At 37.9% G+C, this 27320-nt stretch overlaps 1 protein-coding gene across 1 annotated transcript in view; it reads right to left on the reverse strand.

Moving 5' to 3' along the window:
- CPNE4 (copine 4) overlaps positions 1-27320 on the reverse strand; it is a 184206-nt gene that overhangs the window by 79931 nt on the left and 76955 nt on the right. Inside the window, exons 4-7 of the mRNA XM_062496747.1 lie at positions 16238-16309; positions 12753-12827; positions 7101-7184; positions 6103-6192 (exon numbers count right to left, since the gene is read on the reverse strand). Of these exons, the coding sequence (XP_062352731.1) occupies positions 6103-6192; positions 7101-7184; positions 12753-12827; positions 16238-16309 (321 nt within the window). The remainder of the gene's footprint in view (positions 1-6102; positions 6193-7100; positions 7185-12752; positions 12828-16237; positions 16310-27320) is intronic.

A 27320-nucleotide genomic window follows, 5' to 3' on the forward strand; every position in this document is an offset into this window, starting at 1 on the left:
AAGAGGCACTCATTTTATGATAAGCCAATTGCTAAATTACAGATTAACCCAAACAGACAACAGGGTGAGTGGTTGCAGCAAATTCCCCACAGTCATTGTAAACCTTATGAATAAGCACCTAAAGTTTTTAATAATCACTGTAGTGCCTGTGGTAACACTTCTCTCTCTCACACAGACAAATCAAGGGGAATATGAAAGAAAAAGAAACATTTACTTGAAGTGAAGGTTTGATGGTATTTATGCAAGAAGGTCTCAGACTCTCCCCTTCCCAGTGTTGTTTAATTCTGTAATAACCCACAAAATAATGCAAAACTCTCTCTGAAGACTGCATTAAAACTCCTATGTTCATGAAGCAGTATGCACTTAAATAAATATTTCTCTTTGCTTATTAAATATACACCTCATCCTAATATTTAAGCTTATTTTTTTTCTTTTCAGCACCAAGAAGAAACTTTTTATTATCCAAAATTATCAGCTGCACAGTTAGCTCTAGAAGAACTGCTGAAAACTCACAACACAATAGCATCCTTGAAGTGGTTAATAAATAAATAAATATTATTCAAACTAAAAAGAAAGAGCCACATTCTCCAAGAGTGAGGCAATTATTTACAGATTCCAGGAAAATGCTTTGACCTAATGAAAAGGAAACAACTTACTGAAAAGGAAATTTAAAAGTATCTTTTGGTTCATACTAAAGACATGTAAAGGTTGAGCCCCCTTTCTTATTTTTGAACATTTTCTACAAGAAGAACTCCATTTGCAAATATCTCTTCAACAACACCAGGGTATGCAAGCAGAGAATGATTGGCTCCGTTGGCATTAATTTGGTGAGCAAATTGAAGGGAAAATGTAGAACTGCTTAGTTAATCAAGTATGACTGAAATCACCCAATCAAGTAAATAACCAGCAAGTCTAGCCTATGCTGTAATTTGTTCTTGGTGCCAGTCTCTTTCTACATGGAATTAAAAGCCCAAAGAAAACAGCAACAATAAATGAGCATTCTCTTATGGAGCAGTATAAAATCTTTCAGTTCATGCCTGTCTAATCATCATTTGACACTGCTTGAATTGCCCTTTAAGCCACATGCTTTTTAAAATCCTGAAGAAATTACTGCTGTTGACCACAATCTGTATCTTTCCATACTAGTGCTCCAAACACTCTGACAGCTAAACTGTGAAAGAATTAAAGTACTAATGTATTTATCTGAATATATTATTCTTTGTATTTTAAGCTTTACTTGGTCTTCTTCACAGGTTCTGCTCAGCTGCTTTCACTAGGGGCTTTCAGAGATGCTGAGGGTTTATTAAAGGATTACAGTTTATAATATACCTGCATAAACAGAGCTGTAGTCAAGTGTTAAAGGTCACTGAAAACTTATTGATCTAGAGAACACAGCAGCAATAACTCAGAGAATATCAAAATAGCCACTGCTATTTGCTTTTCCTTAACTCAGAATGGGGCAGACAATCTATAAGAAACAATTTCTTCCCATAATGATCCATCATTTTGCATGAAAGAGTCAACACTTTTAAGAAATCAAAAGGAAACAGAAGGTTACAACTGTCTGAAAAAGACCCAGCATTTCATCCCCAAAATTGCCACAGCCGACACTGGGGAAGAGATTATGGTATTAATAACAAATTTTCATGTAATGATTTTAATTTTTAAAATTAAAATAAAGTGATTATTTATTTACATCCAGAATAATGTCAAGATCTTTCTTGTAAGCTGTGGAGCTTCTTTTATTAATTTTGTAATGAGGTTCACATTGCATAATAGTATCAAAAAGGCAGAAGCAAGTGCATAGATTACTAATTTAAGCAAAATGCAGGTCTCTCAAGAAGACCTTGTAAACAATGACCTACCAAAAAATATGGAAAATTCTCAGTCTGTGAAAATTCACATTGGAAAGGGACCTATTTATCAAGATCTTAGTATGGAAATAAATTGAAAATGACCTTTGAAGTCCTGAATGCACCTTGCTGGGACTAAGACCATCATAGGTACACTGCAGCTTACAAGCACATGGAAATAGACTCCTCACCAGAAACCCAAACAATTGCTGTGCTAAGACACAGGTACTCCAACAGATCAGATGGACAGAGTGAAGGAAGTCAACTGGGCATAAAAGAAAACAGAGAAGAGTGGGAGAATCAAGTTTTAACCACATTAGGAGTGCACAGGAAGAGGCATGATACCAAGAGAAAACAACAGCAGTGTCTGGAGGCTTCAGGCTGCAAAGAGCCATCCATACACACAGAGAAAGGGCTCACAACCCAGTGTATGGAACAGCCCTGGCAACCACGGCTGCATGTCCCACTCACAACTGCACATGCACCAATTTCATGGTGAGCATCACCTGTAATCTGGGTCACGCAGGGATGAAGCAATAAACAAACTGACAGCAATGATGTAGTTGCAACATACAGATTTTTGAAAGGTAGAAAAATATCTAATGGACTTGCTTCTTTTGAAAATTTCCCCTGCATAGGTGGAAGATGGAAAGGGGTTTCTATACAAATATGACATGTGCTTCCCGCTCTCCTAGCAGCTTACCAGTTCACCTCAGCAACTTTTTTATTTCAGCTTTTTTTTGGCCTCAGTTCCTACTTTTCCTTGTGAACAGAACTTCATTTGGGGAGGTTCTCCATACAACCTCAGCAGGAGATAGAATTACTGTATGTCATATGCCCTGTTTAGCCTTTGCCTAACAAGCACCTTGTTAGTAATTTATTTCCCAAGTATTATAGCACCTAATACCAAAACAGAAAGAGATTGTTTTTCTGCATACATTACCAGGACTTCTCTAGAAAAAGAAGAACCTTGCAACTATTAGAATGGGTGGGCAGTAGATGATCCCTACCAGAAAGCAGCCACAATACAATCTTGTATTTCAGATAAACCTTTGACGGCAACATAATTCTCATGCTGAAAATGGATTTGAATGCCAAAGTTTCACAATTTACGTGACTTTCAGCACAACAGACTAGGATAAAACCTGTCCTCAGAAGGAGTACAATCCTCACTCAGATTTGTCAGTGGTTACTGTTGTGATTTGAAAATCTTTACGTATTAGAAAAGCAATGCACTACTTTTGGATCAAAGAGGTATTTTGTTCACTTCAACGCATACACTAATTGTCTGTCCTGTTGGCATTAAAAGAAGGTATGATTGGCACTGAAGTGTGACCTGACTTCTTGGATGGTTCAGAGTCTGGGAAGAAAAGCTCAGTAGATTCATAAATCTAATATATACTTTTCATAATAAAACCTAGAGCAGCAATAATTGTAATAAAGTTTTACAACATGTCCTAAGAGGAATAAAATGTTCATTATTCTCTGCACCACAGCTAAATAAAGCAAAATTAGTTTTTTCTTTAAAAGCCCGTAAGGAATTCAAATTAACAGACTTCATAAAGAATGCTAGCAAAGGACTTTTGGCAGACCATAACTATTGGTTGCTTTGATTTTAGTGACCTTGCTCATCTTATCTTTCTAAACAGACATTTTAAACCAGAAAGTTTCAAATGCCCAGACAATGCAAAGACTGCTTGGAGTGCAAGACTTACGAAGAGCAAGCTTCCTGTAAGTTGAACATTCTGTGAGTTGTTTTAGGTTACTTTTCCCATATTAATCCTTATTACCCATTTAAAAAAAAGTAAAAATCTGAATTCTAAGATCAGTACCCGTGTGAATTCAGTGGCACAGATGAAGGGTCAGGCTTCCATATAGCCTACAGGGGTAAAACAAAGGTAGGCACAATTGCAAGGTCTCTGCAGTTAAGAATTTCCACAAGATGATAGCTCCCTCCGAGCCCTTCTGGTGCCTCTTTAAGCCTTAACTTAGTTAACGCTTTCAGAGTATGTTAAAAACTAACAGCAGGAAGAGATGCAAAACTACCCAGCCTTATGCAATTACTGTTCACAGTGATCAAACAATCTTGGCAAGAAGCTGGTGCTCAGCAAGGCAGCTGGAATACACTGAATCTCCCCCATGTTAAATAAGGCACAGGGAACTCTTCCAACACTCAGCAGCAACATATTGCTATATACTTTATGAAGTGAAACAAAGCAACTGAAGTCAAATTTTCCAAAATATGGTAACGCAGAGTAGAATGCTTAGTCAATCAAAGTAAAATCAAAGTAAATCAAAGTATAAACATTCATACAGTGCTAGACCAGTCACAAACACTTCCTATCTCTAATTCTTATCATTTTCACTCTTCTGTCCTAGCTGCAATCCAATTCCTAGGTTATAGACCATACAGAAAAGAAGCAAATAATTATCTGACAAGTAATATATGCTATCTCTCAAATACAAGTGATTTGGGTGGAGGCTCTACCATAACAGTCTTATCTTACAACCACCAAAAGTTGAATTTGAAGTAAATATCAAGCTTTTTTCTTATTTTACAGCCATAATTAATTTTAAAATATTCCTGTACTCATGAATGATCTGATGCAAATCTTAGTGCTTTTAGCTTTTCTGCAAATGGTTGAACTGTAGCCTCAGGCAAATACTTGGATATCTAAAGCAGAGCTGCAAACATTTGCATACACAAACGAAAAACACGAAAATTTTTCCCAAAAAAGAGGGGGAAAAAAGACTGTCTTGAAAATTCTCAGTAGGTTCATAAATCCTGTTTGCTCTGGTTTTCTTCTTCAGCCACTCTTTCACTGACTTTCCCCTCATCTTCTCCACAGGCAGTCCTAAGGGACTACACTTTTTCCTCTCCTCCCTTTTCAGCCCGTCTTTTGGCAGTTCATCTGCAAACAATTTTGACTACTGTCTTTGCTGATAGCTCAAAAGACCACCTTTATTTCCAGACCCATCTTTTTCTGCCCACACTGAAATCTGAGCCTTTCTTATACCTTCTCACCTCAGTTTCAGAGATAAAAGCATTTTTCTCCCTGTGGAACATCATTCCTCTACCCTTATGGACTTGCCAGTTGTTCTCACATTCTAGACTTCCTATTTTGTTTGCTTCTCTTCCTAAGTTTTCTCACCTAAGTGATTTAAAGACCACATGTATACAATATGATGAAGGCAGCACTGCACTAATTCTGCTTTTCATTTCAGTAGCAGAAATCTGATCCATCTCTTGCCTCAAATTTATATGTTGTTCCATAATAACAGGGCTAGTTTTGTGAATCCAAGCATTCACAAGACTGCTTTTTTACTCTTTCCATACATATGTGATGTGCATTGTAACATATTCACATCAGCATTTTTTTTCTATCTGCATAGTACATCCTGCAGAAGGTAATGAGTGAAAAACAACACCACCCCTTCTCTTCTGAAGGGTTTTGCAGCTATAATGATGAAAGAAGAAATTCTTGCAAGTACAAAATAAAATTCTATTAAGTAATTTGGCATAATAATAATAATAATAATAATAATAATAAAAAAGTCATACTTTTGGGTCCAATATCCTTTCATCATGTCTAAGAGTCTGAATAGACAGTGGGGACCCATGCTCTTTGTTAGATGTTTTTAAACTTAGTATTAGCCTTAAACCTGGTCAGAAGACACAAACAATTGGATAAAGTCTTGATTTAAGCCAAATTAGCAAAAAAGAAGATGATTTTTTCTACACAAAGCTCCAGGTTCCAAACTATCTCTTCCTGCCAACTAGAACCACTTCCATTACTATGGCACATGTCTTTTTGTGGCTATCCTATTCTTGAAATATAATAACAAATCTCATGTTTCAGTGTTTCTTTTACAGAAGGTCTCCAGATACAGAAGTGAGGAAATAGTAGTTAAAACTGTGGTAGGGCTGCCTCTTCCCTTGAGTATACTTTCACCAGTTAAATGATGCTGGATTTAAATTATCCAACTGATTGGGGAAAACAGCCCCATAATTTTTTGAGGTTACTGTAAGAAATAGAGAGAGCAGATTACTGTAGAGCATAATCCACTGATTACAGTGGATTACCACTTCTCTGCATCCTTAATTTGATTATGGTAATCATAATGCAACTGTGTGATCATCTTTTCCATCAAATAAGAGGGAAGTGCAGAATAGCAATCTACAGTTGAAAAAGAGAGACCAAATTTTGTTTCCTGTGAGTAAAACTATTTAAAAAGTAGGAATTCTGACCTTTAGCCTGCGATCCTGGTCTCCACTGCACAGAGAATTTACAGACACTTTAAAAGTCTTCCATGCTGGATTTAAGTTATTCATCACAACCTGTAAATGAAAAGAAGAGAACCCTTAACATTTCCACATCTCTCAGCAGAATGCTAACAAGGGCCACAATTCTCAATACAGTACATTCACCAGTAAGAGAAGAAAGCAGAGCTCAGCTGGAGTTTTCAGAGTTTTCAACCAATGAGATATGAGTCCTTGAGCAACCAACAGTTTCCAACACTCTTCCTCTGGAAAGCCCCCAAAAAGGAGCATGAGTGGAAAAATGGAGCCATGCATACCCACAGATGATGCTACAGACATTGCTCCAGCACTGCCACACCTCAGTGGGAGACAATTCACAAGGGAAAGGTTGTAGAACTGAACTGGAAGCAAAGGAAGACATGCAGGACTGGGCAATGGGGATGGGCAACATCAATCTACAACCACACTGTTTGCCTTGCTAGGGAAACTCCATTGAATCCATAAGAGGTTTATAACCCCTAACACCTGCCACAGCCCCACCCCATACACCTAAATGCTGCTTTTCTAAGACCGTGCCAGTCATTACCATGGAACAGTAATGACACTGGGTGATAAGAAACAAATGTAAAGCACCAGATTACAAGCCCTTTAGCACCAGCAACCTGGGAGGAGGTGAGGAAGAAGCAATATAGCATTAACGGGAAAATATGATACAGTCTGTAGCCTGGGTTTGGCTAAATCTAGTATTTCTATCTCCTGATCTTCCAACAGAGTTATCTCCAGAGTTATCTCGTAAGTCAAGACCTGATATCCATTAGTTAATAATTACACTACAGTGTAAGACTAGAAAATGTTTCTAAGTGTGGGTGTTTGCACACCTACATTTAAACCACTTCCCTTTGTGACATGGGAAGCATAAACTATGCCTCCTCACAGACCATCTGTGTCCTTGAAAAGCAAGAAAGAAACTCAACTCTATTCCTTACCTCAGTCCTGTGAACAAGTTGTTGGGTTGCATCATCATTCACCCGAAAAATCTCCAGAAAAGGATCAGATTTGCTGAAAAAATCCTAAAACAAGATAGGACGGGTTACTCTTCAGGCTTCTTTTCCTTTGAGCTTTTCAGGCACAATGCATTGTGCCTGCTAATGAAGAACAAGAGTAGTTTTAGTGAGACCTCTTCGTGTTTCTCAGCAATACTTAATTCTTGTCCTTGTCTCACAAGGATTTCTGTGGTACTGTTATTGTTCTCATTTTGACTATTTAATCATGGCATGCAAAACCACAAAATGTCCTTTTACAATCTCTTCCTGTCTTACACTCAGCCCAGTTTCCTGAGCATTATCTGCATCATCCACCTAGGTAGTTTCTTTCTGTCTCCATACCCATTTGTCTTTTGATACCAGTCTCCTAATGCATTGTACTTGGAAGCATATTCCCACACTGGGGTTGAATTTCACACTGTTCACATACCCTCTCAAAACAGAAGTTAATTGGCCAAACTGGGCCAATTGGGATGCTATCAACTAACACAAGTACTGTAAAAATGGATTAGAGGTGGTTAGAGAAGCAAGTCCTCTTCAGGGTATGGTAACATGGCCCATGCTAAGATGACAAACAGGGCAGGGTAATGCAGGAAATAACTTGCTATCTCCAGGCAAATCTGTGACAGACAGTGAGGTTCACATTCACACACTGTAGAACACCTTCTAGTCTTGTATCCAGCTAACAACCCTGAACTTTCTTATACAAACCTAAATTAAGTTGTTTTCTATGGTGCTGTTTCAGTTTGGCCACAGGCTCTTTTGTTTCAACATCTCATTTATTCTGGACATGCTGGCTGGTGGAGGGAGGTGGGGAGGGGAGAAGAGTAACTGGCTATTAACCCAGAAGGGGGAAGGCTTCCAATTTCTAACTGTGCCATGCTGAAAGAGCAGGATTTAAAAGCACTAAGTCCATTTCCTGTAGTTTCCATTCCCTTCTTAATTTTCTTCTTGAAAAGAGCCACATGATTAACTTTGTGCATATGAATATTATTCTTCTCTATAGGACATATCCAAAATCACACACCCCCATGTCAGTCTGGGGAAGTGAGAAATTCTGTTCAGTAGCCAAGCATTTCTATGATAGTGTTAGAGTAAAAATTACTCTAATATATATAATTCTACGAATTTCTCCTCACCAAATGTCTACCATACTCATTTTTTATTAGCTGCAATGCCATTGGTTTGGGAACAACTTTGGATAGGATGATAGCCAAAGTCTAGGCTTCAGAAAATTTATTTTTAAGGCATTTTTACAATTCCACCAGTTCAAAACAAACAAAGAATTCAGGGCTTTGAAAACGGACACCTGAATTTAAACGTCTAGCAAAGAAAATGAGTCCCTATGGACCACAAAGCCTTGGGCAAAGCTCAAGGAACCAAAACTAAAGTCTTGTCATCCCCTAAAAATGACAAAATGTTGTGATGAGAATGCTGTTTAGCCATTGATCTGCTTTTTTACTTTCTAGAGGAAGCTAAGTGGCCCATTTAACAACTGATGCAAAGCATGTGAAGATTTACTTGTTGAATCTTGTCATGGGGAGCGTGGAACAACAAAGCTGTATGCTTGGCTGTTTGTTCCACCTACATGGTAAACAGGACATTTCATGCTAAACTCTATAAAACCAGTGCAAAAATCAATCAAGTAACTCTGGAGTTTACCTCAAGGCCCTGATGCAGATTTAGTATCTGGACTCCACTCAAAATTTGGACTTGCTAGTATACAGAGGGTTTTCATTATCAAATTCTGCCAGATTACCAGTGTACAGCAAAGAGAACAAGAAGAGAGAGACAGTGCTGGTTTAATCACAGTGGCACAAAATCCAGAGTGCAAAGGGTTAAGAAAGATTGAGCTGCCTCTTCCCACACACAAGCATTCTGATTGAAGCTGAGTAAAAGCTTAATGTTAAGGGTTTCTTAAACAAACACAAATTTGATAAGTTATTTGGAAAAAAAAAAACCAACAAAAAACCAAACTAACACCCTCAAAACAATACATCCAAAGAATGCACCTTGGAGTACCAAAGAATTCAGAAAGGAAGCCAAGATTTCATTGAAGGCTCAAAATACAGTATAATTCCTACCTAAGTATCATAAAGGTAAAACAGCACATCAGCACAAAGGAAATAATTTTTAATATCTGGTTTTAACTACCAATATAATACCATATAAAAAGAAAGATTTTAATGCTGGATGGTGGTTTATATTACTCCCCCTCCACTGCAAAGACAAGGCATAATTACTTTCAGAACTGAGGTACAAACAAAAAAAATCCTTCTATATTGGAAGTGCTTAGCAATAAGTAGAACTGATAAGCTAAAGAAACATTTGCTTTCACAATTAACATTTTTTGGTTGTTACGCTGAATCTAATAGCTTTGCATTATCCCCCAAGAATATCCTCTGAAAGAAGAATAGCTGCAATATATTGTGCTATTTTAATAATATTTAAATGATTAATGTGATCTATTTGCTAGTGGTATAATGCACATCTTTCAGTATGTGCAGCAGTTACACAGTAATAACACAAGGACATGGCCTAAACTTAAAATATTTAGATATATCTGTTTCTAACCACCTACTTTGACATATTTTTAGTAGATTAATTTTCAGAGCACAACACTTATTAAAATTCAGGACTGGGGATCAAGTCAAATGTCCCTTAACAAAGGGTTGACACAGCCATAAACCTAAAATTTTGAATACTATTCAACAGCTAAACAGGGCATTTGAGGAGGGTTTTTTTGTTAGTAGTTTAATACCAGGAAACTATATAAAAAAGCGTATTAGCTTGTATTTTGTAGATATTTTCTGGATAATCTTTCCCAAACAATGGTAACTGCTTCTCTCAGAACAGGAGAAGCAGCTTGCCTGCCTCAGTGCTCATAATTCATTATAGCTATCATAAAAAACATAGCTGCTTGTTATGGTAATTGTGACACAGCTATTAATGCAATAAAATCCTTCCGAAAGTTATTGTTCCACAGTAAAGTGTTCTCAGTGGATCTCTTGAAACAAAGATGTGCCATTTGAGCTGACAGGGCTTCAATAAAACATGAAAAAGCAGTTATACCTTCCAAATAAGCACTGTAATAAAAAATATACCTGTTATTTCTGCTAAAGTCAGTTAACTAAAGGAAGCTGTCATATCTGTAATTTTCCTATAATTTTTCACTGAATGTTTCAGCCACTCCTGTAGGAAAAAAATATTAGGCTTTCTTTTGTAGCTTCTCTAAAATTCTTGCAGCGTTATGTCAGGAGAGTAAAAACATGCAACAAACATATCCTGCCTGTTAAATCTTATCAGCATTTTTTTTTTTAATTTTCCAAAAATTGTTCACGTATTTTTCCTTAGTGTAGGAAATACATACACTTAAGGACCCAATTTGGATCCACTTTCAAGGATCTGCTGTAAGGGATCAAGGAAGAATATTCCTGTCCATTCAAAATAGCAGTGCATGGAAAGAATTTATTTTTGTTTTTATCCTAAGAGCACATGCATGACATTCCCCCACCCCTTCCTTTTTCCACAGGTGGTGAGGCATTAGGATTCTACTTGTCTTCTGCCACTCCCACAGCTACCAGTGCAGCAACCCCAGGGCTTACAAAGGTATCAGAGCACATGTGACTGCTTCCAGAAGCTTCCTCTGTTTTTCAGGAGATTCCAAGGCCAGTTTCAACCCTCAGTTTGATTCTCTGATGGTCTATCTTTACCCAGGTGTTCACTTCTCTGAATGGAGAGAGGCATGCAAAACCATGCTGAGGATTTTACAAAATGGGTTCTTCTCAACTCTTTGATTATTTTTTCCTTTTTGTGACATTCTTCTTCACCAAAGTCTGAACTATGAAATTTAAGTAATCTCAAGCCTTACTAAAAATAATTACTAATAGTGCCTTGCATCTAATGTTGTCAAAGTTCATTATAAGCCTTACATTTTTCTTATAGAGGAAGTAAATCAATGTTCAGCCAGGTATTGAGCTACATCTTTAGCTGGAGAAAATTTAAAGGCTTCTTTCAATGCAATAGATTTCCAGAGATTTTCATCAGTTGGAGACAGGAGTTTTGATTCAGACAAAACACGATGAGTCATTGCTTGACTTGCACACTGCATCATCCAAGAATTCTTTATTAGATGAAGCCCACCTTGACTGGACATGTTAAAATGACAAGAATGACAATACTGTTGCAATATTTCAAACTGATCCTTCTCACTTTATCCCCATAAAATGTTCCAATCACTCTAAAACTGTTGCCCAGACAACACTGACCTGACTCAGAACTGCACTCTGGCAGTATCCTTTTAATTTTTACCAACAAGAGTTAGAAGCAATCCTAGTAATTAAAGCAGACTGCATTTTGCGTTTGTTGGAAAAGAAATAACTAAGTGGAGTGTTATTATGTTGTTTATTTCCTCTCCTTTTTCCTAGATGTGACAGCGTGTGGAACAGGAAGAAACCTGTGTACAAGTTTGGGAATTACCTCTAAAGATATCTGTCTAAAGAAATGTTGTTAAATTTACATTTTGACACCTAAATAAATTATGCAGTTCAAAACTACTCACACTCCAGCAATTCTGATAGAGGAAAGTAATTTATCTTTCAGATAAGAAGTAAATTCAGGTCCTGATCGTTTATGACTGTTAATGATCCTGAGCACAGTAAAATTTTATAAATTTTATAAAGTTTATTTTAAAGTTATATGCCAGTACTATTTATCTTTCTGTGTACTTTCTGCTTGCTTGAGATTTTCTGGTAGTTTCAACTGAAAATATTTTCATAAGTTACAACCTGATTTTGAAAACCTGATGTATATGTATCCAAAAGTAGTCTCACTGATTAGATTTTAAGCTGCTCTCACATCAGATGTTTCCAAGATCACACTTGGGGCATCACAATCCTAAACCTTTATATATTTCTGCCATGTGCTTCTAATTAGAAGCACCTTCATATATAAGAAGGGACCATGTACCTCAAAGTATTCTATGCCTGCTATCACACTGAAGTAACAGAGAGTGGTACAAACAGCCATCAGGTTTTCTTGGGCTGTGAGTTGAGGCTCTTATATGTAAATTGCTAAACAGTAACAGATACTTTCAGAAAGAGGTATTCCTTATAATGTTGAGTAGTGTTTGAGCCAGTAGAAAGTTTTCTTCCTAAAGAGGGAAAAAGTTTTTAACAAATATGCAAGTCTTTTTCTCCCATTTGAGCTGCATTTTATTGAACAAAATGTGCATAATGACTGAGCTGTTACAAAGTTTTCCAGCTGTATTTTAGGAAACCTCAATGATAACATCATTGACTACTCACAGAAAGTTCACTTCTCTAAACACTTCTGATCTGTGGCATTTTACATAATTAAATTGTCTTGGTTGTAGTGTAATTAACTTGTCTTGGTTTTAATTAGTTTCTGTTGAGTTTTTCTTTTTTTTTTTAATTACTTTGCAACTCGAGGAAAGCCTCATTGTGAATGTTCATCTGAAAACCCTGATGGGTTTAATAACACAAGGTAAAAAAATATCTGCCATGGAAAATCTCATCAGGTTATATTTGCAGGCATTCTTATATCTTTCAGAAAGGTTAATATCAAGCAGCTTACCTTGTCATCCAATTTCCGTGCACTGAATGAAAGTTCAACGTAGTCATCATTGCCAGACAATTCCTCAGCGATCACCTAAATGGAAAGCTACATTTGAGTTGTGCATGGCGCAGTGGAAGGGGAGAACAATGTCATTTTTCATTTCCCCGACTCACTTCGGAGACTGAAGTGTGAAACAAGTTAATGTGTTCCTCTTTGCCATCAGGAAGGACATCAACTTGATCAGCCCACAAACCTAAATCACTTTGTATCATACAACAGCCTTGTCAATCACCCGTCAAAGGACAGACATCCACATCCACCAGGGATCCCTTTCATCTGACCAAGTACTCCTCCTCAGAGTGAAAAACAGAATTTCACAATCTCACAGTATCCAAGGGGACAAAAATGCTCTACAAGAGTTGTATTACTCAATTCTAAAGCCCAATTATTTTTATGCCACTCAGCATAATTTTGCAAGATAAATGGAAAAAGAGTGAAGTCACCTGGCGTTAGTTGCCATGAAAGGTACATTTACAGCAGGAGAGCTCTCCTGGTATAGTTTTTCTGCAATAGCTACATTGGCAAAGTGATTTACTGTAGACAGAGTCAGAAACAAGTAATCTTAAAACAATATAGTGTGATTCCTTCAGATGGTGTAAGTTATATCAATAATTATGTCAGTCACTGTGGTGTGCAATGTTATAAAAAAAAACACCCAACAGAACCAACTAAACCAGTTTCCTAAGTAAGTCATTAAAATGCCTCAGGGGAGAGAAGATATTAACCAAACCCGGGATATTTCACTGAAAAATATTCTTTGAAACAAACCACATTATATTCTATTTATGACAGCTTTAAAACCTTTTCCCCTATTGTAAATGTTCTCCCCAAGGATTAAATCTCCCAGAAGAACTTATTTCCTGGGTTCTTCATGTTCATGACCACACACACATGGCAGCCATGCCAGCTTCCCAGATAGGCTCCGACTGTCTCCACCACTTGAAATCCTTGAGGAGCTTCTGGGAAAACCCAAAAATTTGCCAAACTGGCTTGGCAGCAGCTACTGAGCGCACCCCAAAATATCAACCCATCAGAGTTGCACATGGCACTTATTTCAGAATGAACCTATTTCAGAAAGGGCAGCAGCTGCCACAGGCAAGACACACAAAAAATAGAGAGGTAGGTGGCACCTCTGGGCTCATCCTCAGGTAAGACCCATGCTGGAGTAGAGATGCCCCTGAAGGGTGTGTGTAAAGTCCAGAGCAGAGCTAAGAAAACAAGAGAAAAAAACCCTCAAAGGGCAGGGGAAAAAAAAAAAAAAAAGAAAATCACTATTTTCTGATCCTGACCTGTGTCACACAGCTCCTCCTCAAAGGGACTGAGCACAACATGAAGTAAAGGCAAAGAGAGTGAAGGCTATGAAGGAAGCAGGAGAGGTATCAGAAGTGCAGTACAGGGGAGGGGCAGAAAAAGTATTTTCCCTAGGAATTGGTGGGGTATTTTTGTTTGTTTTTTGTCCTGTTTGTTTCTCAGTAGTTAAAAGTTTACTTTGATTGGCAATTCATTAAATTAAGCAAAATCTTCCCTGAGTTGAGACTGTTCTGGCTGTGACACCTCCCAGCAGTGAGCCGTGGTGTTTCTCCAAGCAGAATACTCACATGCAGACACACAGAGGCACGGTTGCTTAACTGGGCCTTAAGAGTACCATCACACAGGCACATATGTGGTGTGTCACACCTTCCAGGCAAACACCCTCTTGCTGGAATTTGGACCTATGCAGTCTGACACATTTCTCTTCCATGTAGTCTGATGGTTTAAGAGATCTGGGAAAGCCGTGTATGACCAACAGTGCTCTGGGATTTGCGCACGCTATTTCACTGCTATTTTTAACTGAAACTAATGAACCTGCTCTTATAAAGGTTTGCAGACTTTCAGCTGGAGAAGCTGACCAACGTTCAGTTTGCGTCCCACAACAATATTTTAAGATTGTGTGGATGATAATTTGCACAGTCAAAAGGTTAATAAAATTCCAGCAAAACTTGCTAAGATAGGAACTTTCAAAATCCTATGAAAAACTCATAATTCACTACACTGAATGACTTAGGAAACTAGTATTTCTAATTTCCATACTTGACAGACACCTGGTATGTCCCCAAGTCCAGAAATAATGATAATTAATCAGTTTTTCATTATTCTGTTGAAACAAAAAACTTTTCACACAATATTTTTTTTTGTCTGGGCTCAGTTTTCTCTCGAAGTCAGCTTGCTCTTTAGGACTGTTGGACAGAAGCCAAAGCATGTAACTAAGGTCCATATTTCATGGTTGTCATCCAGTGTGAGGCCAGCAGGGAGTATTAACTCATTTTCTTTCATCTTCGGTTTATCACGGTGATTTAATTTTTGCCAGAACACTCTCCTAACAAGCCTAATGACTTTAGTTGTACTAGAGCATTTGGGTTTTCACAAGACTAAACTACTTTGTGTTCCTCAAAGAACAGAAGGGAGGTCCAGAACACCACAGGGATGGGTGAGATGAAGTATGCCCAGATTATCCCAGCAGGCAAACCACATGAAGTTATTTAGGAACAAAACTCTCTTCTGGTTCTATTCAGCCAGATGACTGGGGAACTCCTTTCCAACCCCAGACCAAAACCAAGGTGTGACTGTATGCATTTAAGCAAATCAATTCCCAGCCAAGCACCAAGGAAGACATCTAAGAAATCCAACTCCCTGGGCTCTTAGAAAGTACCTCACAGTCTACTGTCTCTTTTGTGGGTGAAGGCAGAAAAAAAAAAACCTGAACAATCAAGTCAGAAGAAAACCATCTGGCACATCACACATTAAGGGAAAAAATTCTTCTCAATTTCATGAGGCAACAGAGCAAAGATCCCCGAAGCAGAGTATTTTATTATAGCACTCATCTTAGTGCAGAACTGCAAAAGTCACAAGCATGCCAGGTTCAGTGCAGACAAGATTGAGCTCCCAAGTGAGCCAGCACAGGGAAAGATGAAAAAGAGGTAATACCCTGATTTTCAGATGTCAAGATACACATGGGGTTATGATAATCCAGCCCTTAGTTGCATTACAACACATCTAAAACTAATACCATCAAAACTTTTTTTTCCTTAGAATTTGGAAAAAGCCCAAGGGAAAAGAAAAATAAGGCTCCTTTATGTGTCAAAGTTGGTAAAAATTAATTTCTGAAGATTCTAGTCCTTTGACTAAAAGTATTCAAGCATCAGAAATTACTTGCTGTCATCCAAGTACCTTAAAAGTAGTTGTAGTAAGTATTGTGACTTTTTAAAAATCATACATTATTTGTTGCCATTTCCTTAAAACAAGGAAATTTGTCAGAAACAGTGCAAGTCATAAAATAAAAAAATTAAATACAGTTCTCAGTCAAGGGCTGTTGGTGGCTTAGCAGGATGCTTTTAGAGAGAAATAGTCACTTTAGATATTTCTAAATAACAGGGGGGAAAAAAGCATATTTAAGAATGACTTACTGTTATAGATGACTTTCCTGCTGTGTTGCCATGTTTGAGTAAGGATTTGGAGAGCTTCCTCTGAGAAACAATCTGCACAAAATTAAAAACAAAGGGAAAAACAATTAGAATCTGTAGTAAATAGATGGTTTACTGTGATTTCAGTTTGACAGTGCTTTCTTTTTCTTTTTCCTTTTGTATCGAGGTACTTTCTCAATCCACGATCAGAGTTAATGCAGTAAGACCACAACCAGCAAGAAAGGTCCTGAAGAAAGCCTGCACAGGATGCAATGGAAGGACAAAACAAGCAGTTGGGGTCAAGCAGAATGGGGAGAACACAATTCATGGCATAGAACAGAACAGGGAGAAATACACAGATTTTCCTCAAGTATTGCGATGATGGTGACAGAGGACAGAAGTAAGGGTTAACTGGATTTAAAAGACAATAAGAAGGGAGCTGTACACAGCAAATCTATCAGAGACACCTCCAAAACTCAACTCCTTAATTTTTACTGGAAACTGAAGTCCATTTAGAATGAGAAGGAATTAATTTTATCACAAAATAGCAGCAACTCTAAATTCAGGGCAGAAGCAAGCAAGCTGCCCCATATTTCAGTTCCAAAATAGTTTCCTTTGCTTACTACATACCGGACCTCCCCTAGAACTCAGCATTATCAATAACTTGGTCATTAACCAAATTGTAAATATACTTCAAATAAATTACATCAGAGGGACACTGACAAAAGACGTTATTTGCCATATCAATAATAACTAGAATTCCCTTAAAATTTTGACACATTTGAAACCAGACCAGTAGAAGTATTAGAAAAGGAAGAAACTTTACAATAATGCAGAACTGCTAAGCTACAGTAATGTTCCAGTGTGTTAGTCACCAGTAAAGTTAATGATATATTAATTAATTTATTTATTAAGTGGAAAACTTCAAAAGGTAGACAGGTGTAAAGGTAACTCAAAACACTGCTTAGAAATCACAGAATTATTTGTAATGTGACAAAATTGTAGTAAAATTGTGCTGTGCAGATACTAAGCAAAATACTGATCGTGTCCCAAGAAAAGCCCTAACCTCCTGAATGTGGCTTTTACTCTAGAAGTAGCCCTTTCTACCTTTCCACATCCAACAGTACTTGGACAACTTCATCCGGACAGCTGACACAAATAGACATCTTTGGCAAATATGCCAAAATACTGGTTGTAAAAGGAAGGCAATCACCAAGTGAAAAGGATAGTTGCAAAACCCTCATGTGTGTCCTCGGCATCATATCAATTTCAGCAGAAACCACAAAAGTAGGTAATGGCCAGAGCTGAAATGCTCTGAGTAATGCAAAGCTGCAGCAAGGCAAAAATTGTGCTGTGAGATGGGAGTGAACAGCACGCACATTTTAGCCGAACATCAGCATGGGGAAGCATGTTTGTCCTGCTCAACAATTTGTTGAATTGAACAGAAAATCAAAAGCTGCCCTTCGGATTAACAGAAGCAGCAAACAGAAGCAAGTTTTAAACAGGCTTTAAACGTGAGACAGGAGAACCATCATATGACAGGAAAGCACACCTGGAATCACTGTGACCACCTTCTTCTTCCTCTTGCAGCTATACCTGACAGGAGTATGTCTAATCAGTTCTTTAAGAATTTAAAGGGAAACACTCTCCTCTGGAAATTTATTGTATGCATTATCCTTATGTAAATGTATATTCCTAACAGCTAATCTGATTCTCTGCATTTTAAATCCATTATTTCTATGTAATGCACTGAATAGGTGAAACAATCTTTTTCCCTTTTCCAGGCAATCTCTATCTGAAGACTATTACCAACTCCCCACAGTCTTCTTTACTATATAACCTGAGTTGGTCCTATCTTTCCTTCTTAACCAAATTTCCTAGCCCTCAAACCATTCTCTCTACTCTCTGATGAGCCTTCACGGACTGGCTCATAAACACTCTTAGAATAATGCTCAAAATTGGGCATAATAGCTCTGGTCTTCTCATGAGAAGCAAGAAGAGCTTCTCATTGCAAGGCCAATACACTCCAGAATTACATTTGCCTTATTTTAAGAACACCATGATAATGTTAACTAATGTTCATAACAGGACCATTTCAGATTGCCAGCTGCATTTTTGCAGCTGGCTATTACTTAAATGAATAATTTAACGCTCCTTTTTGGACTGACTTCCATAATATTATCTGTTGCCAACATCTCACTCAGTATTCCAAACTAACTTTTGGATTTCAACTCTAGTGCTGGGCAGTGGCAACAACAGACAGGGCTACAAGTAAGATGACAGTATTACTGGGATTTAGCAGTTCTTTTTCTTCCCTAGAATCTTGGAAATACTGTTTGCTGTGACCTTTTAAGTCATCCCTACATTTATTTCCTTGCCAGCTAAACAGGTTCAAGTACAAATCATTGCACTCCTGTGAACTGTGAGGTGCAATTAAAAAAATCTTGTTTGAGATTCTCAGATAGGAGGTCATACAGAAATATGACAGATTATTCTTAATATATAATTAAGCTGTGTTTTCTGTACCAGACAGACAATGAATTACTGCAGCTGAGGAGCAGGGCCCATTTATATCCATGGCCTCTTCTTCCATAAGATGCTCAGGCAACTTTGTAGAATACATTAAGTTTTCCATGGAAAGCTGTGGGTGTTGTCTACCAGAAACCTTTTCAGACATCTGACATATATGTAGCCACGGTATGAGATAGAACTTGGGTGGTAACCTGTCCCAGAGTAGCTTCCTTTTAGAGACAGTAGGGATTCTCCTCCTGAACTCCCTCTGCTGCTTTCCGAGGGGTCACAGCTTTCACATGGCATTGCACAGCTTGGGAGCTCCTATGCAGGTGACACATAGACGGCTCAAAGTTCCAGAAGGGATAATTTATTCTGACGTTCTCATTAATAGGCTGCATTAATTACACTCGCTCTCTAAGCCAGAAGCATCGTTCTGACACAGTAAGCACTCTGCATATGTAAATATGTGTATTTGGGTGCAAGTGTTTACCAGTTGTTAATTAAGTGGCCACTAAAACCAATCCTCCATCTGGCAACAATGTTGGCACATTGTTGCCTCAAACTGTAATTGCAATAACTGTAAAGGAGTCTGATTTCCACAGCAGTAAATCAACTTTTTTGGTCATGAATTGTACAAAATAGTGGCTTTCACTGGTATAAAGAACCACTTCTATGGAACGTGCCATCAATTACCTATCATATTTTTGTTAACATCTCAATGCAAATCTTCTTCTGAACATTATTCTACAAAGCATTTGCTGACCTGATTTTCAGACAGCAAGTCTTGAACAATGATAACTTGAGGGACTAGCAAGCATTAGTCTTAGTTCAGAGTTATAGAGACAGCTGAGCTGGCAAATTGTTTCACAAGAAGGTAATTCACTAGAGGACTTTCATTTGTCAGTAGTCTTTGGCTTGACTCTGACTTCAAAACTTTGCAATTTAAAACTTCTGCTTCAGGAAAAAAAAAAGGGTTTGTCCAAAACTGATGTGAAGAAGTGCAGAAAGTAAATGGCTCTCTTCTTTGTAGAATACTTTCCAGCCCTAGAAAACCTCATTACATTTCCAGAACATGTATTTTCACAAACATTTTATTAGAAACATGACCTACCAGTCAGCAAATGGATGTAGAAAACAGTCCTTGTTCATACTGGAATAGAGTTAATTTTCTTCTTAGTAATTGGTACAGTGCTGTGTTTCAGATTTAGAGTGAGAATAATGTTGATAATACACTGATGTTGTGGTGGTTGCTAAGTAGTGCTTACTCCTTATCAAGGACTTTTCAGTTTCCCATGCTCTGCCAGAGAAGAGATGCACAAAAAGCCAGGAGGGAAGATAGCCAGGATGGCTTACCCGAACAAGTCAAAAAGATATTTCATAGCACAGACTACCATGTTCAGTATATGAACTGGGGAGAGTTGGCTGAGAGCTGCTGATTGCTGCTAAGGGATGGGGTGGGTATCAGTCAGCAGGTAAGTGATTACACTATGAATCACTTCTTTCTCTTGGGTTTTATTTTTTTCTTCTCTCCTTTCCAATGCACCTGTTGTTGTAATAATAATAACATTTTGTTTTGTTTTAAACTGTGTTTATCTCAAGCCATGAAGTTCACCTTTTCTTTCCAATTCTCCTCCCCACTGTGGCAGGCACAGGGCAAAAGGGATGCAAAGCAAGCAGCTGCATTGTGCTTTAGTTGCCAGCTGGGGTTAAAGAACAGCAATCCTTTTTAGTGCTCAGTGTGGGGGTCTCGTACAAGGACCAGACCTCAGAGGTATAAAAGGAGAGACTAAGAGAAGTGAAGTCAGGTTCATTTTCAGCTACATACAAACTACTACCCAGTTCCAGCCTAAGAGCACCATACGTCCAATAAAGATGTTAAAAACTAACATGTCTGCACAAGGCGGAAATAAGAATGTAAAAGGCACTGTTCTTTTTCTGAGAGGGAGGATATGCACATAAAGTTATTCCTATTTATCAGATGTGCAATCATTGCAACAGAACATCATCTCAGCTAGATTTCTGGTCTGCAGTGATAAGGGATGTCAGCCCTGTGGTAGGATGGGAGTGAAAAATCCCTGAAGATGATCTTTATTTTCCTTATTACATACAAGCCCTTACAGGTTAAGGACAGATGCTCAATATTGTAGAGAAATCTGGACTTACATCTCCATTTGATCCTATTTCCAATTTAACATAGGTAAAACAGGCTTTGCACTTTTTTTCCCATTTTTTTTTAAAGTATGAACAGATGCAAGACTCTAGATAAAAGCACCAAGGCGCTGACCCCAGCTGTGTATCGAGCATTGCTCAGCAGTCACTCAGAGACAAGGACTCTGACAAAGATTTCCTCTCTCCTGTGCCTGAGTCGTGACTAATTAGCACTGTGTAAAATGAGTTGTGAAATATAATGACTTATTTTACCTGGCTTGTTTAAGAAACTTTTGAAATGTCTTTCTCTAGGTGATCCTTTCTTAACCAAATATAGGGATAACTTTCAATAATATCACATGGAATTCCCAGTGCTCATAAATCAAGCCAACAACAAGTTTTCAATATGGCTTTTTGACCAAATTATTTCAACAGCACTGATTCAGCTTTGCGAGGTGCCACCCTGTGCCAGAGGTCAAGTGTCTCAAATTCTTTATTTGGACTGTCCTCTTCTGCACATTGGACTTTCTTACAGGAACCCCAAATTTAGTTATTGACATGGACAGATTAAGCACAAATTTCCATCAATCACAACAGTACACAACTTGAAGAAGTCTTTGTATCTCTTCCTTGCTAGCAGGGATAGCCAGAGAAACTACTTTTATTTCCTAGTGCCTCTGCATTAATTCTTCTCCCAGATGTGTTATTCCTGGACTTTCATAGTAGCTCAACTTTCTTCTAGCCTAACTCTTTTCAGGACTGCAAAGAGCACCTAGTCACAATTTAGTAGCATTTTTCCCTTTATCCAAATGCCTTTTTCACAGATTGAATCTTCATGATCAAATATATTTAACTACAGAGCCCTTGGTGGTGAACACACTTCAAGCCTGGAGAAGCAATTTCCCACCAAACAGCAGTGGTACGTGTAGAGACAGAGTGGTTTTCTAACAGCATTCGCTAGAACCACGCTGCTATATTAAGGAAAGAGAAGTAGCAATCGTACTCTTTCAAGAAAACATGTCTCAAGTCTTGCACCAACTCTTAATGTTGTGGCTTTACCCCAGCCAGCAGCTAAGCCCCACACAGTCACGGCTCTACTCCACCCCAGTGAGATACAAGAGAGAATCAGAAGAGTAAAAGTGATAAAAACTCATGGGTTGAGACAATAACAGTTTAATAGGCAAAGCAATTGCTATCTTGTCAAGTTCAGGTGGGGATTTTAACATATACAATCAAAATTATTTGATTGTATTCACAAAATCCTTTTAATTGTCGATGAACAGCAAGAGAAGGATTCTGTGGTAAAACTTGAGACGTAACCATATCAAAAGTATTTGCCAGTTATGCTACATGCTCTCTTAAGCTCTTTCCTTCTAGCATGAAAGTACAACTTTTAAAGCACCTTTTTCGCTGCTACAAAGTCTGTCAAATGAAGGACAGCAATACTTTCATGACATTGCTGTAAGTGGAATGATGCAACCAGAGGGACTAGACAAATTACTGGAGATCTAAGATTCATAAAACATATTCTGAAGCTTGAACATTAAAATATTAGTGCACTCGTACTGTAATCCATTCAAGTCAGATACCTGCCTTGTTTAGATAAGCCTCTAAACATCCACAAATACAATGTCAGACCTTAATGACATTTCACCTGTATAGAATGAAAGACCAATTTTAAGCACAGGCAGCAGAAGTAGCCTCTGCGTCACAGTGTAAAAACTCTCTTCTTCTTCACACATTCCTCATCAGCCTGGTTTGTGACAAAGCAAGGTTTATAGAACTCTGATGTGCTTGTGTTTATCTTGCTATCTATCCCCCAGCTGTTTTTGAACCCACCAAGTAGTTTTCACGAATGGTGGCACATAGCTGCAGATGCACCAAGTATGCTACATTTCAACAGGAAGAGAGACCGGATGTTATGTTAATGTCATTGAGTGTACTCCACTCTCATGGGAAAAAAGGGTTTGGGGAATGGGTCACAGATACCAAGAAATCCCTTCATGTGATCAAGTTCAGATGTATAGATCCACACTGAAGAAAGTTTCATTCTATCTAACTGGTCACAGAATTCTTGTTCTTTTGTAGAGCCAGTTTTAGTGCTATAATCATCTTCTCTGTACATATGATTCTTTTTGTACCATACTCATCACTCTTCAAGATTTCTTTTGTTTGCTATAGTATTGTTCAGATCAGAGTCTATTTACCACTGAATTATACCTCTCCCTGTCTTTGTTAAAGACCTGCACCTGAAAATAGTCAATCAAAACAGAACACTGAGAAAAAAGATATGCCTATCACAAGAGGCATAATGTTATTACAGGAAATATCAATAGCTTAAAAGGTCTTTGAATTTAATTAGTGTGTAGAATAGCAGCCCTTTTAGAATTAGCCATAATAATAGCAAACTAAAGTTAAATTACATTTTTAAAGACTGCTACAGTAATTCATACAAAAAGATAAAGCATGTGAAAACAAAGCAGTACAAAGTGTACAAGAAATTCTATTAACTATGGCAAGATTCATCTAGAAAATCTTACAGCTTCAGAGATCATGCTGCAATGGCAAACCAAGAGTATCCTGGAGATAACTGAGGTTCTGAAAGGGTTAGGCAAAGTTAGGGAGAGGGTTGTGTTCATTATTTGTTTCTGCTGTGAGTCAGCGCAGGAAGAAAACGGCATTCACATCTAATAAAGTACATTATCCATCCCACTAATGAATTGAGCAACTTCATTTGGAGGAGATCAAAGGCCAAGTATTTAAAGGAACACAGATACCTAAGGAGGCACACAGATATCTAATGAGATTTAGGAACTCAAATACCTTGAAAAAAGCTGGTCCTATGTCTTCTGCACCACAGAAGCAGTCAACAGTCTATTGAACAAATATTCTCAGGCAAACTGTTTGTGTTTAATTAATTCAGGTGCAATCATGACCCTTTTAGCCTTTCTCTAATTCAAGAGCAAGGGGATTTGCAATGGCTGATATTGAACTAATAATCAGACAGCTTTTTCAAGTGCATAATCTGCTAATGGCATATATTATGAAAAACACACGAGAAACAATTATACTCATTACTGAGAATGAAGATTTTCAATCCAATTTGTACACAAATGTGTGTATGGGTAATATTAAATCTCAGAATAATACTTGAAAATGTTCTTCTCAGGAAAAGATTTACATCTCTGCAGTTTTCTTCTGCTACTAGTTGAGCAAATAAGGGAGTAACAATATTTTAACAGTTCTGTAAGTTGAAAGAAACTCAGTAAGGGATGTAATCCCAAATTTGAAAATAGCACACTGCCAAACAACTGTTCTACCCCAACACTCCCATTCTAAACAATGAGGGCTGTTTTCACAGAAAATTTACAGCAGCAGCTCAAGAAGGCTGCCTAAGCAAGACCAGCTAAAACTAAGCTATCCCTGCTCTAGTTATTTTTACTTTGCAAATTCAGACTTTCCTTTGCCACTTGAAGGCTACTAAAAGTATTTGCAAATGTTTCTACATGATATAAGAGTGAGGGTTCATTATGCCTCTGCTTACACATAGAAAGCCATCACTGAGGGTGCCAAACACTGGGACAAAACCCAGAGAGGCTGTGATAATTCCATCCTTGCAGACATTCAATACTGGACTGGACAAGCCCCTGGGCAACTGCTCTAATCTGTTTTGAGCAGCAGATTGAACTGGGGACCCCAGGGATCCCTCCTCATTTAAATTATTTTATGATATGAACAGGAAGAACACACAGTCCCAAATGTCTGTGCCACTTCCCGGCGTGGTACTTCAAGTAAACCCCATTAAGGATTTGCTCCAGAGACACCACCCAGAGCAATGCATCCAGTTTTGTCTCTCCAGAGGAGGGCCATGAAGAGGGGGTAGGGGTGGAACACCTCTCCTTATGGAGACAGGCTGAGAGAGTTGGGGCTGCTCAGCCTGGAGAAGAGAAGGTTCTGTGGAGAGCTTACAGCATCTTCCTGTACCTAAAGTGGGCTACAAAAGAGCTACAGAGGGACTTTTTACAAGGGCATGGAATGACAGGACAAGAGCTGATGTCTTTAAACTGAAAGAGGGTAGATTTAGACTAGATATTAGGATGTAATATGGAAGTATATGCCTCACTATGAGGGTAGTGAGTCACCAAACAATTTGACCAGAGGAGTTATGGATGACCCATTGCTGGAAGTGTTCAATGCCAGGCTGGATAAGGCTTGGAGCAACCTGGTCTAGTGGAAGGTGCCCGTGGCATGGCAGTGGGAATTAGATGGTTTTTGAGGACTTTTCCAACCAAACCCTGCTGGGATTCTATGAATCTAATTTCACAAATACGCTCCTAATTAAGAATAATCTTTGTGAGGTTACAAGCAAAACATGGTACAGTTTCCTTGATTAAACAGCTATCATATGACTGTAAAATCTGTTGAACCATGGTATTATTAGATATTAGCTTTATGCATGTAATTGTAAATGAAATGAAAAATTAAAAATAATATATTTTTAAAATTATGTTTTTTAGTTATGTACCTTAACCTATGATTTAACAATGTCACTTTATTTAAACAATAAAACATAAACAACTTAATTGCTTGGATATGGTACCTTTTCTTGATGTCAAGTCCCTTGATAAACTCCACTTTATAAACAACGTGTAATTGCAGACCATATTTTAAGACTATGTTGCTGAGATAAATTTGTTTGCACTTTCAATTTTCTTATCTTCCCTCATATTTTAGGGTTTGTTTGATCTGGTTATCATTCCAACTGTAGAGAACATGTTTGTTAATATTCTGCACATTACCAGGACACTCAAGAAGCTGGGAAACTGGAAGTTAGAAAGAGCCTTTCTCAGTAGAAGGAATAGACTTTTAGCTTTTAAAAACACACCAAAAAAAAAAAAATTACCCTCCTAAATACTTCACACTAAGCCTGCTCCTGTCAAACTCTTCAAGAGATAATCTGCTATTGTTTTGTTTGGAAGGGAAACTTTTGAGTGTGATGGACAAAACAAATCACTTTGGGGAAATGTCTCTATTCATATGTTGATGCTTATGTAATTACATTAATAGGGTGTCTAGCACAACCAATTGTTCTACCACTTTTAAATGCTGCGGGGTAAGAAATTCCTGTTGATGAAACTGCCCTTCATATCCAGGTATTACTGACTGCATGCCAGGATGCTACTAACTACAGTATTTTACCAGTATAGGCATAGAATTTACTTGTCCTGGCAAAAGCAGTATAAATAAATCTTGCTGAAAATCCAGTGGGATGTCTCTAGACAGTATATGGCTCAGGATCTTACAGCCTATAAGTCACTGCCCTCATCACTCTCATGGAACACAAATTTATTATGGCATTTGGAATGAGATTACTGAAGCCTTCCAAAGGAACACATTTTTCATCATTCGCATCCAGGACATCAAACTTCTGACAAACTTGTACCTACTGGGTAGGCTACATGTAAGTCTGAGATCAGAATAAAGATAAAATTCATTCCTCTCTGCGAACTTACTGTATAACCATGCTATTTTCTTTCCCAGCATTTATTATCCATACTAATTTTACTATTGATATTACATGATCTGGGTAAACATGCAGGTTTACCACACATCTAAGTGATAATCTACAGAGAGGTACAGGTAGCAGTGAATCTCTTAGAGATTAACTATCATCTAGAAGAGAGCAATAGAAGTTGGCACTTTTATGGGGGTGGGAAGTGCATTAGTCTTTCAGACTATGCCTAAAAATCTACAGCCTTCCTGGATGTCTCAGTAAGATCTACTTGCACTGGAAAAGTGAGCTGGGAGTCAGACACACATTCTCACACAAAAATCTGTTTTATTCAGGCATTAAAGTGATGTATACAACAAATTCATGTCAAAATTATCTCAACAAAAGCCATGGGTCTATTATCATCATTAAAAGAATGCTGTAATTACACCATATAGCTAAGCAAGAGTGTAAGCTCCATATGTACAGCCTGTGCTGTAGGATTTTCAACTTTGGAGTCTTCACAAAGGCTTGACTTAGACGACAATTCCAGTGCTACTATTCTGGAGTTTCCTAAATCAGTTTTATATTCTATAAAGTTAAAAACCTAGAAAAGGGCAGGAAGGAACACCACCAAAAAAGTCTAAATATCGGATCAGAGTCCTCCAGGCTACATTACTGCCAACAGAATTCACACTGTTATTTTTTCTTGGTTACCGTAAAAATTACACTGCAAACAACCCAGCTGTGTGCTATTTATAGAGATCAAATCATTATAAAGACATTTATGCTACAGACATCAGCAGTGACATTTCCCCCCCTTTCTTTTTCAAGCCAATTAAGCAAGAAGAACATTATAATAACATTTTGCCTTTCCCATTCTTCTTGGTGTTATAGGATAGCTTATTTTCATTAAGATCACAAGAATTCCGT

The sequence above is a fragment of the Cinclus cinclus genome, chromosome 1 (assembly GCF_963662255.1).
Source record: "Cinclus cinclus chromosome 1, bCinCin1.1, whole genome shotgun sequence".
NCBI lineage: Eukaryota > Metazoa > Chordata > Aves > Passeriformes > Cinclidae > Cinclus > Cinclus cinclus.